General features: G+C 48.2%; 1 protein-coding gene across 6 annotated transcripts in view; it reads right to left on the bottom strand.

The window, feature by feature from the left end:
* The window catches only part of USP36 (ubiquitin specific peptidase 36), a 211,766-nt gene that overhangs the window by 77,091 nt on the left and 120,225 nt on the right, over window positions 1–14,450 (bottom strand). For all 6 annotated transcript variants that reach the window (XM_063960725.1, XM_063960721.1, XM_063960724.1 and 3 more), the window contains one exon: window positions 10,276–10,358. In XM_063960725.1, coding sequence (XP_063816795.1) covers window positions 10,276–10,358 — 83 coding nt within the window. The remainder of the gene's footprint in view (window positions 1–10,275; window positions 10,359–14,450) is intronic.

Genomic DNA, 14,450 nt, shown 5'->3' with positions numbered 1-14,450 from the left:
GCTTCCAACACCGTCTCCCTTTCGGAGGGGGACGTTGGTAAAGCAGACCTCAGGAAACGGCGAGGTGGATCTGTCTCTAATTCCAACCTGTATCCCTGAGATATTATCTGCAGGATCCAGGGATCTACTTGCGAGTGAGCCCACTGCGCGCTGTAATTTTTTAGACGACCGCCCACCGTCCCCGAGTCCGCTTGAGAAGCCCCAGCGTCATGCTGAGGCTTTTGTAGAAGCCGGGGAGGGCTTCTGATCCTGGGAAGGAGCTGCGTGTTGCTGTCTCTTCCCTCGACCTTTGCCTCGTGGCAAATATGAATAGCCCTTTGCTCTCTTATTTTTAAAGGAACGAAAGGGCTGCGGTTGAAAAGTCGGTGCCTTTTTCTGTTGGGGAGTGACTTGAGGTAGAAAGGTGGATTTCCCGGCTGTAGCCGTGGCCACCAAATCTGATAGACCGACTCCAAATAACTCCTCCCCCTTATACGGCAAAACTTCCATATGCCGTTTTGAATCCGCATCGCCTGTCCACTGTCGCGTCCATAAAGCTCTTCTGGCCGAAATGGACATAGCACTTACCCGTGATGCCAGTGTGCATATATCCCTCTGTGCATCACGCATATAAAGAAATGCATCCTTTATTTGTTCTAACGACAGTAGAATATTGTCCCTGTCCAGGGTATCAATATTTTCAATCAGGGATTCTGACCAAACTACCCCCGCACTGCCCATCCAGGCAGTTGCTACAGCTGGTCGTAGTATAACACCTGCATGTGTGTATATACTTTTTTGGATATTTTCCATCCTCCTATCTGATGGATCTTTAAGTGCGGCCGTCTCAGGAGAGGGTAACGCCACTTGTTTAGATAAGCGTGTTAGCGCCTTGTCCACCCTAGGAGGTGTTTCCCAGCGCTCCCTAACCTCTGGCGGGAAAGGGTATAATGCCAATAATTTCTTTGAAATTATCAGCTTTTTATCAGGGGCAACCCACGCTTCATTACACACGTCATTTAGTTCTTCTGATTCAGGAAAAACTATAGGTAGTTTTTTCATACCCCACATAATACCCTGTTTAGTGGTACCTGTAGTATCAGCTAAATGTAACGCCTCCTTCATTGCCAAAATCATATAACGTGTGGCCCTACTGGAAAATACGGTTGATTCGTCACCGTCACCACTGGAGTCATCGCCTGTGTCTGGGTCTGTGTCGACCGACTGAGGCAAAGGGCGTTTCACAGCCCCTGACGGTGTTTGAGTCGCCTGGACAGGCACTAATTGATTGTCCGGCCGTCTCATGTCGTCAAACGACTGCTTTAGCGTGTTGACACTATCCCGTAGTTCCATAAATAAAGGCATCCATTCTGGTGTCGACCCCCTAGGAGGTGACATCCCCATATTTGGCAATTGCTCCGCCTCCACACCAATATCGTCCTCATACATGTCGACACACACGTACCGACACACAGCAGACACACAGGGAATGCTCCTAATGAAGACAGGACCCACTAGCCCTTTGGGGAGACAGAGGGAGAGTTTGCCAGCACACACCAAAAGCGCTATATATATATCAGGGATAGCCTTATAATAAGTGCTCCCCTATAGCTGCTTTGTTATATAAAAATATCGCCATAAATTTGCCCCCCCTCTCTGTTTTACCCTGTTTCTGTAGTGCAGTGCAGGGGAGAGACCTGGGAGCCGTCCTGACCAGCGGAGCTGTGAGAGGAAATGGCGCCGTGTGCTGAGGAGATAGGCCCCGCCCCTTTTCCGGCGGGCTCGTCTCCCGCTATTTTGAGAAATCAGGCAGGGGTTAAATATCTCCATATAGCCTCTAGGGCTATATGTGAGGTATTTTTAGCCTTTATAGGTACTCATTTTGCCTCCCAGGGCGCCCCCCTCCCAGCGCCCTGCACCCTCAGTGACTGCCGTGTGAAGTGTGCTGAGAGGAAAATGGCGCACAGCTGCAGTGCTGTGCGCTACCTTTAGAAGACTGCAGGAGTCTTCAGCGCCGATTCTGGACCTCTTCTGTCTTCAGCATCTGCAAGGGGGCCGGCGGCGCGGCTCCGGTGACCATCCAGGCTGTACCTGTGATCGTCCCTCTGGAGCTTGATGTCCAGTAGCCAAGAAGCCAATCCATCCTGCACGCAGGTGAGTTGACTCCTTCTCCCCTCAGTCCCTCGCTGCAGTGATCCTGTTGCCAGCAGGAATCACTGTAACATAAAAAACCTAGCTAAACTTTCTCTAAGCAGCTCTTTAGGAGAGCCACCTAGATTGCACCCTTCTCGGCCGGGCACAAAAATCTAACTGGAGTCTGGAGGAGGGTCATAGGGGGAGGAGCCAGTGCACACCACCTGATCGGAAAAGCTTTACTTTTTGTGCCCTGTCTCCTGCGGAGCCGCTATTCCCCATGGTCCTTTCAGGAACCCCAGCATCCACTAGGACGATAGAGAAATGGGCCTTATTAAACCGTCTGGTTTCGGAACCACAAATAGGTTGGAGTAATAACCCTTGCCTCAATGTGGTATTGGTACTGGAACAATGACGTGAGACTGGACCAAATTTAGGATGGCCTGTTGCCACGTATCCTGCATATCTTCCAAAGCCGGTAAGCTTGATTTGAAATATCGTTGGGGAGGAGCACTGTCGAACTCCAGCCCTGAGAAACGAGATCCCTGACCCAGGTATCCTGGGAGGAAGCCTCCCAGACGCAACTTAAGTGACGCAGTCGAGCTCCTACCTCGAGATACCCTCGGGGTGGGAGGGCACAGTCATGCTGAGGCCTTAGTGGAAGCATCACTGGTGATCTGTTCCTGAGATCTGGTGCTTGAAGGCTTTCTGGACTTACCTCTGGTGGCATTGGAGGCACCACTGGTCTTAGATCGAAATCTGTGAGACCGAAAGGACTGTACAGACGGCCTTGGGTAGGAGCGCCTCACCGACTTGAATAGGTCATCTAACTCTGCAGAATCAGGGAAAGTGACATTAGGCTTGTTTTGTGTAAATAAAAACGACTGCTGTGACACAGTGTCCTCTAGAGGGAGCTTTAACACGTCCCGTTTAGCCAGAATTAGGGGTTCAATACCCTGAGCAGAATCGGTATCCCCACTAACGGGGTCCAAGTCCTCCCCCATCCTCCTGTATATCCTCATCTGTATCAGAAAGTAGAGCAAGCTAACAATGCTTCTGGGGTCCTGCATGAGAGGAGGGGGACTGGGTAACATCTGCCATAGCAGTTAAGTCTGCAACAGCCTATTGTAGTAGCTGGGTTTTCTGAACATTAGCAGTGAGCTGGGATGACATATCAGACATTATAGTTTTCAGAGACCTTAGCCATGCGGGCTCTGTACCCTCTCCTCCAGCCCCTTCACTGATTTGTGAAGACTGGCTGCATTATTCACAAAAAACAAAATCAGAAGATACTGGAGAGAATCTAATACACTGCACAGCTTGTGTTTACCCATGTTTCACAGTAAGCACAATAACATACTCACAGACCGTAATATATCTCACAGCTGCCCTTACTGTATGTGAGAGGAGACACACAGAGAGAAGGACACCAGTACACCCCTAGCTGTATAGGCTCAGTGAGGCTGACAGCTAACTAAATCACAGTACCACTAATAATTCCTGTCCTGTAGAGGACCCAGATAGTGTACAATAGCGGCTCTCCCCCTTTGCTACACCCTGTACCAGTGTTCCAGCGTGGCTTGTAAGGCAGGAAGCGCTGTGTGTGCTGTCTGTGGCTGCATTAAGCAGAGGAAGGCGCCAAAATCCCGCTGGTCCCACTCTGAGGTAGCTCCGCCCCCGCAATGGAGCCGGAGCTACAGTGATTATTTACACTGGCAATGTCTCCTGCTTGCTCAAAAACTTAACACAAGTGCTAGTTAAAGCGATTGTCAGTCAATGTACACAGGAGACCCTAGCGGGACCCCCCCAGGAGGGTCCCGTACGCCGCACTCGCGTTCAGCCACACTTTGTCACCTTCAGGCAGTGTTAGGGGTGTGCTGCGTGTTTCGATCATGACTGCCAAGGCGCAGTGCCCCGCTGAACAACAACCCCTCAGGACAGTAATCCTGTAGCGGGGAAGTGGCTCTGCACCTCGCAAGGCCGGAGATCGCCCCCGCCTTCATCCCCCCATAACTCCCAAGGTGCAGGTATGCTGTTGCCCAAACGGCATATCGAAAATAACAAACATTAAAAAGAAATTGAAGAAAACTCTCTGGAGCTGCAGAGATGTGCATCCTGAGGGCACTTTTTTCTAAACTGCTGAGGGAGGGGGCATAGAGGGGAGGAGCCAGCACACCCAGTGAAGAAATTTAAAGTGCACTGGCTCCTTTGGACCCAGTCTATACCCCATCGTACTAGATCCCCCCAATATCCCTTATGGATGCCAGAGAAATAATAATAACAACTGTAATAATTACACAGTAGACTGTGTGTTGGATTATTTGTTTTCATTAGAGGTATAGGTATACATGAACCTGGATTAGGCAGACTGAATGTAACCTGTCCTCCTCCTCCTCGCACCAAACACACAAATTGTTTGACGCATCAACATGTGAAAATGGACTGGCAGTATCTTTACATTAAAGTACAAGTTTATTTTTTCGTTTTTTTACAGTAAAAATAAGAATTTACTTACCGATAATTCTATTTCTCGTAGTACGTAGTGGATGCTGGGAACTCCGTAAGGACCATGGGGAATAGCGGCTCCGCAGGAGACTGGGCACAAAAGTAAAGCTTTAGGACTACCTGGTGTGCACTGGCTCCTCCCCCTATGACCCTCCTCCAAGCCTCAGTTAGGATACTGTGCCCGGACGAGCGTACACAATAAGGAAGGATTTTGAATCCCGGGTAAGACTCATACCAGCCACACCAATCACACCGTACAACCTGTGATCTGAACCCAGTTAACAGCATGATAACAGCGGAGCCTCTGAAAAGATGGCTCACAACAACAAAAACCCGATTTTTGTAACAGCAACTATGTACAAGTATTGCAGACAATCCGCACTTGGGATGGGCGCCCAGCATCCACTACGGACTACGAGAAATAGAATTATCGGTAAGTAAATTCTTATTTTCTCTGACGTCCTAGTGGATGCTGGGAACTCCGTAAGGACCATGGGGATTATGCCAAAGCTCCCAAACGGGCGGGAGAGTGCGGATGACTCTGCAGCACCGAATGAGAAAATTCCAGGTCCTCCTCAGCCAGGGTATCAAATTTGTAGAATTTAGCAAACGTGTTTGCCCCTGACCAAGTAGCTGCTCGGCAAAGTTGTAAAGCCGAGACCCCTCAGACAGCCGCCCAAGATGAGCCCACCTTCCTTGTGGAATGGGCTTTTACAGATTTAGGCTGTGGCAGGCCTGCCACAGAATGTGCAAGCTGAATTGTACTACAAATCCAACGAGCAATAGTCTGCTTAGAAGCAGGAGCACCCAGCTTGTTGGGTGCATACAGGATAAACAGCGAGTCAGATTTTCTGACTCCAGCCGTCCTGGAAACATATATTTTCAGGGCCCTGACTACATCCAGCAACTTGGAGTCCTCCAAGTCCCTAGTAGCCGCAGGTACCACAATAGGCTGGTTCAGGTGAAACGCTGAAACAACCTTAGGGAGAAATTGAGGACGAGTCCTCAATTCTGCCCTGTCCGTATGAAAAATTAGGTAAGGGCTTTTATAGGATAAAGCCGCCAATTCTGACACACGCCTGGCCGAAGCCAGGGCCAACAGCATTACCACTTTCCATGTGAGATATTTTAAGTCCACAGTGGTGAGTGGTTCAAACCAATGTGATTTTAGGAACCCCAAAACTACATTGAGATCCCAAGGTGCCACCGGAGGCACAAAAGGAGGCTGTATATGCAGTACCCCCTTGACAAACGTCTGAACTTCAGGAACTGAAGCTAGTTCTTTTTGGAAGAATATTGACAGGGCCGAAACTTGAACCTTAATGGACCCTAATTTTAGGCCCATAGACAGTCCTGTTTGCAGGAAATGCAGGAAACGACCCAGTTGAAATTCCTCTGTAGGGGCCTTCCTGGCCTCGCACCACGCAACATTTTTACGCCAAATACGGTGATAATGTTGTGCGGTTACATCCTTCCTGGCTTTGATCAGGGTAGGGATGACTTCATCCGGAATGCCTTTTTCCTTCAGGATCCGGCGTTCAACCGCCATGCCGTCAAACGCAGCCGCGGTAAGTCTTGGAACAGACAGGGTCCCTGCTGGAGCAGGTCCCATCTTAGAGGTAGAGGCCACGGGTCCTCTGTGAGCATCTCTTGAAGTTCCGGGTACCAAGTCCTTCTTGGCCAATCCGGAGCCACGAGTATAGTTCTTACTCCACTCCGTCTTATAATTCTCAGTACCTTGGGTAAGAGAGGCAGAGGAGGGAACACATACACTGACTGGTACACCCATGGTGTTACCAGAGCGTCCACAGTTATTGCCTGAGGGTCCCTTGACCTGGCGCAATACCTGTCTAGTTTTTTGTTGAGGCGGGACGCCATCATGTCCACCTTTGGTTTTTCCCAACGGTTCACAATCATGTGGAAGACTTCTGGATGAAGTCCCCACTCTCCCGGGTGCAGGTCGTGCCTGCTGAGGAAGTCTGCTTCCCAGTTGTCCACTCCCGGAATGAACACTGCTGACAGTGCTATCACATGATTTTCCGCCCAGCGAAGAATCCTTGCAGCTTCTGCCATTGCCCTCCTGCTTCTTGTGCCGCCCTGTCTGTTTACGTGGGCGACTGCCGTGATGTTGTCTGACTGGATCAGCACCGGCTGACCTTGAAGCAGAGGTCTTGCTAGGCTTAGAGCATTGTAGATGGCCCTTAGCTCCAGGATATTTATGTGAAGTGATGTCTCCAGGCTTGACCACAAGCCCTGGAAATTTCTTCCCTGTGTGACTGCTCCCCAGCCTCTCAGGCTGGCATCCGTGGTCACCAGGACCCAGTCCTGAATGCCGAATCTGCGGCCCTCTAGAAGATGAGCACTCTGCAACCACCATAGGACAAGATTATCCGCTGATGCATCTGAAGATGCGACCCGGACCATTTGTCTAGCAGATCCCACTGGAAGGTTCTTGCGTGGAATCTGCCGAATGGGACTGCTTCGTAGGAAGCCACCATTTTTCCCAGGACCCTTGTGCATTGATGCACTGAGACTTGGCCTGGTTTTAGGAGATTTCTGACTAGCTCGGATAACTCCCTGGCTTTCTCCTCCGGGAGAAAAACCTTTTTCTGGACTGTGTCCAGGATCATCCCTAGGAATAGAAGGCGTGTCGTCGGGATCAGCTGCGATTTTGGAATATTGAGAATCCAACCGTGCTGCCGCAACACTATCTGATAGTGCTACCCCGACTTCCAACTGTTCCCTGGATCTTGCCCTTATCAGGAGATCGTCCAAGTAAGGGATAACTAAAACTCCCTTCCTTCGAAGGAGTATCATCATTTCGGCCATTACCTTGGTAAAGACCCGGGGTGCCGTGGACAAGCCAAACGGCAGCGTCTGAAACTGATAGTGACAATTCTGTACCACAAACCTGAGGTACCCTTGGTGAGAAGGGTAAATTGGTCTCACCGAGCCGTCCGGCTTCGGTACTACAAACAGTGTGGAATAATACCCCTTTCCCTGTTGCAGGAGGGGTACCTTGATTATCACCTGCTGGGAATACAGCTTGTGAATGGCTTGCAATACTGACTCCCTGTCTGAGGGAGACATCGGTAAAGCAGACTTTAGGAAACGGCGAGGGGGAGACGTCTAGAATTCCAATTTGTACCCCTGAGATACCACCTGAAGGATCCAGGGGTCCACTTGCGAGTGGGCCCACTGCGCGCTGAACTTCTTGAGACGGGCCCCCACCGTGCCTGAGTCCGCTTGTAAAGCCCCAGCGTCATGCTGAGGACTTTGCGGAGGCGGGAGAGGGCTTCTGTTCCTGGGAACTGGCTGTGTGCTGCAACCTTTTTCCTCTTCCTCTGCCACGGGGCAGAAATGAGGAACCTTTTGCCCGCTTGCCCTTATGGGGCCGAAAGGACTGCGCCTGATAATACGGCGTCTTCTTATGTTGAGAGGCTACCTGGGGTAAAAATGTGGATTTTCCAGCAGTTGCCGTGGCTACCAGGTCTGATAGACCTACCCCAAATAACTCCTCCCCCTTATAAGGCAATACTTCCATGTGCCTTTTGGAATCCGCATCACCTGACCACTGCTGCGTCCATAACCCTCTTCTTGCAGAAATGGACAGCGCGCTAACTCTTGATGCCAGTCGGCAAATATCCCTCTGCGCATCACGCATATATAAAAATGCATCTTTTAAATGCTCTATAGTCAGTAATATACTGTCCCTATCTAGGGTATCAATATTTTCAGTCAGGGAATCCGACCACGCCACCCCAGCACTGCACATCCAGGCTGAGGCGATTGCCGGTCGCAGTATAACACCCGTGTGAGTGTATATACATTTTAGGATATTCTTCTGCTTTCTGTCGGCAGGTTCCTTTAGGGCGGCCGTATCAGGAGAGGGTAGTGCCACCTGTTTAGACAAGCGTGTGAGCGCTTTATCCACCCTAGGGGGTGTTTCCCAACGTGCCCTATCCTCTGGCGGGAAAGGGTATGATGCCAATAACCTTTTAGGAATTATCAGTTTTTTATCGGGGGAAACCCACGCCTCATCACACACTTCATTTAATTCCTCGGATACAGGAAAAACTACAGGCAGTTTTTTCTCACCAAACATAATACCCTTTTTAGTGGTACTTGTATTATCAGAAATATGCAAAACATTTTTTCATTGCCTCAATCATGTAACGTGTGGCCCTACTGGAAGTCACATTTGTCTCATCATCGTCGACACTGGAGTCAGTATCCGTGTCTGTGTCTGCCATCTGAGGTAACGGGCGTTTTAGAGCCCCTGATGGCGTTTGAGACCCCTGGACAGGCACAAGCTGAGTAGCCGGCTGTCTCATATCGTCAACTGTCTTTCGTAAAGAGCTGACATTGTCACGCAATTCCTTCCATAAGCTCATCCACTCAGGTGTCGACTCCCTAGGGGGTGACAACTCTATTATAGGCAATTGCTCCGCCTCCATCACATTTTCCTCCTCAAACATGTCGACACAATCGTACCGACACACCGCACACACACAGGGAATGCTCTGATAGAGGACAGGACCCCACTAGCCCTTTGGGGAGACAGAGGGAGAGTATGCCAGCACACACCAGAGCGCTATATATAGACAGGAATACCACTATATAACGTGCTTTTCCCTTTATAGCTGCTGTTATTATCAAAACTGCGCCAAATTAGTGCCCCCCCTCTCTTTTTTACCCTTTTCTGTAGTGCAGGACTGCAGGGGAGAGTCAGGGAGACGTCCTTCCAGCGGAGCTGTGATGGAAAATGGCGCCCGTGTGCTGAGGAGATAGGCTCCGCCCCCTTCTCGGCTGCCTTTTCTCCCGCTTTTTGGTGAATTCTGGCAGGGGTTAAAATACTTCCATATAGCCCCGGGGGTTATATGTGGTGTATTTTCGCCAGCCAAGGTGTTTTACATTGCTGCTCAGGGCGCCCCCCCCCTAGCGCCCTGCACCCTCAGTGACCGGAGTGTGAAGTGTGCCGGAGGAGCAATGGCGCACAGCTGCAGTGCTGTGCGCTACCTTGTTGAAGACTGATGTCTTCTGCCGCCGATTTTTCCGGACCTCTTCTTGCTTCTGGCTCTGTAAGGGGGCCGGCGGCGCGGCTCTGGGACCGGACTCCGAGGCTGGGCCTGTGTTCGGTCCCTCTGGAGCTAATGGTGTCCAGTAGCCTAAGAAGCCCAAGCTGGCTGCAAGCAGGCAGGTTCGCTTCTTCTCCCCTTAGTCCCTCGATGCAGTGAGCCTGTTGCCAGCAGGTCTCACTGAAAATAAAAAACCTAAAACTAAACTTTCACTAAGAAGCTCAGGAGAGCCCCTAGTGTGCACCCTTCTCGGCCGGGCACAAAAATCTAACTGAAGCTTGGAGGAGGGTCATAGGGGGAGGAGCCAGTGCACACCAGGTAGTCCTAAAGCTTTACTTTTGTGCCCAGTCTCCTGCGGAGCCGCTATTCCCCATGGTCCTTACGGAGTTCCCAGCATCCACTAGGACGTCAGAGAAATGAAGTAAAATTAAACATAATGGTCATATTATGATTAAAAGGCATGACATTAAAAATCAGGCCATTTACCAATATTTAGATGCCAATTTTAACTGTGTCCATAGTTGATCTGACTGATTAAAATGTAATATGACCACATGTAACTGAACAGAACCTCTCTTACTTTGCACACATGTAGGCATTCTCTCCACTGAGAACATCTGATTTCACAAACAGTTCCAAAGCACGAACAATGTTCACCGAGTGCTGTAAGGTAATTAAAAGCAGTGAAATTAAAACCAGGTACGAAAGGAAGCAATAGACACAAAAGGGCTGATTCAGAGTTAGGACCAAAGCAAAGAAAAAAAAAAGCCCATTTGCACTTGGCAAAGCCATTTTACACTGCAGGTAGTGCAGATTTAAAGTAATCAGAAGCGCCGAGTTTAAAAAAACGAAGCTTCACATACACCTATTCGTTTTCTTCTGCTCCCAGTTCTGAATCAGACCAAAGTCTAAGCTTTGTACAAGAATAGGCTACTCTAAATCTGGGAACACACTATGCAATATATCATCCGATATATTGTTTCAATGTGGATCACAAAGCTATATAATACACATTGTATAGTGTGTACCTCAGATCTGTCGTTCACTGAATCATCCCATCTGATGCACATCACATCAGAACGTCCCATCTGATGTGAAGCGCATCAGATGGGATGATCCCACTGACAATGCAATGTATGTTACATGTGGTGACGGTATATTGCACCGTCATAAGATATATTGTATAGTGTGTACGGCGGCACAATGTATCGCTCGTTACATCGCGTAACCCGATCCCTGTGTCACACCATCATATATAGTGTACCTGGCTTTACCTGTAAACCCATTATACTAAAGGTTTTCCTTTCCGGAAAGAAAACAAAGTAAATGATTGTGGCTGCACAATCACCACCACATGTGCTAGCACCTACATTCACTGTGAGGATAACGGCTACACAATTTAAAAATAATATTGTAAATATTAGGAAGAACCCAAAGCATTTTAGATACTAGCTCCTATAGCTGAAAGTTGTCCTGTTTCATTCACCATACCAATAACTGAGAGGTAGGTGTCTTGTATAGTTGTATCTGTGTTTTATCTAATTTTATTAAGAAGCTATTTCCAGAGCTGTGCGAGCTACATACTACATACATCATTGAAGTGGACATGTAATCCTCACATGAAACCATACAGTAACAGCGGCATACAAAATCATTAAAAATTACCTGAATATAACTTATCAAAATTTTGTAACACTTTAATATAGGATATGAGAAATAAAATGTTCAGACTAATACAAAGAGGGAATAGGCCTGCCAGATTGAAGTTGTGTGAAACCGATGGAGATGAGGCACCACATCCCTCCCTATGGCCCCCATGAAAAGACAAAAAGGACATTTCAGGAATGGAACTCCTGTATAGCTATATGTGCAGACAGACAATGTACCACACTCAAGGACTGAAGCATGGTGTCCTGGGAGTTACTAAGGTGAAGGTATAAGGATAATAGGATCTTTAGTAATAACCACCAAATACATTTCTCTGAATCCATCAGGGGGGCACTGCTTGGGACTTGAGAGGTAGGGGGCACCAAACTAGGAATAGGCACAAATAAAATAAAAAAAATCTATAGCGTAGTTCTCCGCAATAGTAAGACTGAAAACGGGGAGGACACTCAATGTCCCAAGAAGGAAGCAGAAAAATAGGATTTAACAGTACCTAAAATCCATTTTTTAATTCATCCTATCTGAAGGACACTGCTATAGCTTGGGCATATGCCAAAGCTGATCAAGGTGGAAGGTAAATATGTACCCTTACAAGTGACGACCTCTGAAAGAAACTAGAATTCATCTATATTGAAAAACAAGGTACAGAGAAGTAGAAGTTCCCATACAGGTCGACAACCATTCACTAACCAGCAGATGACCAACTGTTTACTGAAAGAGGTCAAACTCTGCAGGAAGAAAAGAGCGATAGAGCCACTTCTCTAACAAGCGAAACCCGGCCCAAAGACCAGGATAACAGGGCCCTGGGCAAGACAAGAGGTAAAAACCATCAGTCTAAGAGATGAATGTCAGTAGTATAACAAATCAGCCTCAACAAACCACCAACCACAGTGATCCACAAAAGAGGTAGCGAAATAGGAGCCATCCTGGTAAGGCAAGTGTCCACAAGGAAACACCAAGCAGGAAAGGTATTAAAAAGCCAAAGAGTCCAGATACTTAAAGAAAACAAATGCAAAGCCAGAGACAAACAATCAAACAAATACCTCCCAGATAAAAAGGCAGCAACATAGATGATTGAATGTGGGAGCCTCTAATGGAGAATGCTTAATCCTCAGGAAAAGTAGGCAATGCTCACTAAAGAACAGACAGGGACAAACCTAGAAACTGAAGGAATACCAAGGCCAAGCCAAGTTACAGACCCGATGCATGCCCAATCAAAGCCCAATGTGTAGGATCTTATTCCCAAAGTAGAGCAATCCATGGAGTAGACCAAAGTCCTGGACTTCACTCGAGTTAGCTGACCCCACTCAGAAACTTGTGCGTTATGGACACAAGCCATGCTAAGAAAACTAGAACCTTCCTGGGTGAATCATGACAAATTAAAAGACCACATTCAGAGTGACTGCCAAATTAGCATCACATACCAAACAATGCAAGTTGAACCCGCACATGTGCAGTATTGAAACAGTAGACAGTAGTCAGTAACTAAGCTTTGGAACGAATGGTCAAAACCAGTCCTAGAGATCTACCAACAGTTCACATTTTCCAGACCACCTAGCTGGTGCACAGGTGTAGTCATTACTAATTAAGATGTGCTGCATTCATTCCTAACTGACAATTCTACAGATCTCCAGGAGGCCTGGAAAACATGAACTGTTGGTAGATCTCGAGGACCGGTTTGGCCAGCCCTGGTCTACAAGCTTCAAAGTCAACTGCCCAATGGACCACTCCGCTTTTTTATAGAGGAACCACCTATGACAGTCCATGTCAAAGGGCTCAGGATGCCCCCATATGGGTCAGGTATGCTGAAGATGTAAGGTCAGGCAGAATACAAATGAGACCATCCCTAAGTGAGGAGTGAGCTCATAGCAGAACGTTTAGCTCCACGCAGCAAGTTAAAAAAAATGGCATCCTGTGGCCTGATGGGATGTAGAGGGGTGGAGCAAGCTGTACAAACACATTTTGTCTTAGTTTGTGCTCCTAATTTAGTGCCCTCTAGACCCCAAAGTATACCAGTGTGCCCAACATAGGATGAATGAAGAAGCAAAATTAGCTCCTGGGTGATATGAAAGTTAAAAACAACCTTATACTGGAAAGAGGGAAATGACAAACACCCCTTAAGTCCCATCCCCCATCCCTGCCCCAGAGGCTCCCATTATTATAAACCACTCATTCGCAATCGACCCCCAGTGGTCCCAAAATCTAATAATAGTACCCCCACACCCCCTTAGTAGTGCAAAAAAATCCATGTTTTCTAAACTCTCACCCTGTAAAAAAGGAGATTTATGGTAGACTTACCATTGTTAAGTCTCTCTCTGCGAGGTACACTGGATTCCACAGGGAATAACATCGGGGAGTAGAGTTGGATCTTGATCCGGGGCACCAACAGGCTAAAAACTTTGACTGTTCTCAGGATGCACTGCACCGCCTCCTCTACATAACCCCTCCTCCATGCACAGGAGCTCAGTTATGTTAACCAGTCCAATGCAGTAGCAGGTAAAGAGACGGTAGATATTAGTCACATAGAACCACGTTCTCACGACAGGAGAAGGGACCAGCGGCTAATGCCATACAAAGCCAAAGAAGCTAAGTGTGTCAGGGTGGGCGCCCTGTGGAATCCAGTGTACCTCGCAGAAAGAGATTAGACTAACCATGGTAAGTCTACCATAAATCTCCTTTTCTGCAGTGGGGTACACTGGTATTCCACAGGGAATAACATCAGGGATGTCCTAAAGCAGTTCCTCATAGGAGGGGATGCACTGAAGCGGGCACAAGAACCCAGCGTCCAAAGGAGGCATCCTGGGAGGCGGAAGTATCAAAGGTATAGAACCTGAGGAACGTGTTCACAGAGGACCACGTAGCCGCCTTGCACAATTGTTATGCGGACGCGCCACGGCGAGCCTCCCAAGAAGGTCCAACAGACCGAGTAGAATGGGAGTTGATAGCAGCAGGGGCTGGTAGACCAGCCTGCGCGTAAGCTTGTGCAATCACCATTCTAATCCATCTGGCCAAAGTTTGCTTGTTTGCAGGCCAGCCACGTTTGTGAAAATCAAACAGTACGAAAATGGAATCAGACCTCCGAATGGAGGC

Source organism: Pseudophryne corroboree, chromosome 3 (genome assembly GCF_028390025.1).
Source record: "Pseudophryne corroboree isolate aPseCor3 chromosome 3, aPseCor3.hap2, whole genome shotgun sequence".
Lineage (NCBI taxonomy): Eukaryota > Metazoa > Chordata > Amphibia > Anura > Myobatrachidae > Pseudophryne > Pseudophryne corroboree.
This window is presented reverse-complemented; position numbering and strand designations above follow the sequence as displayed.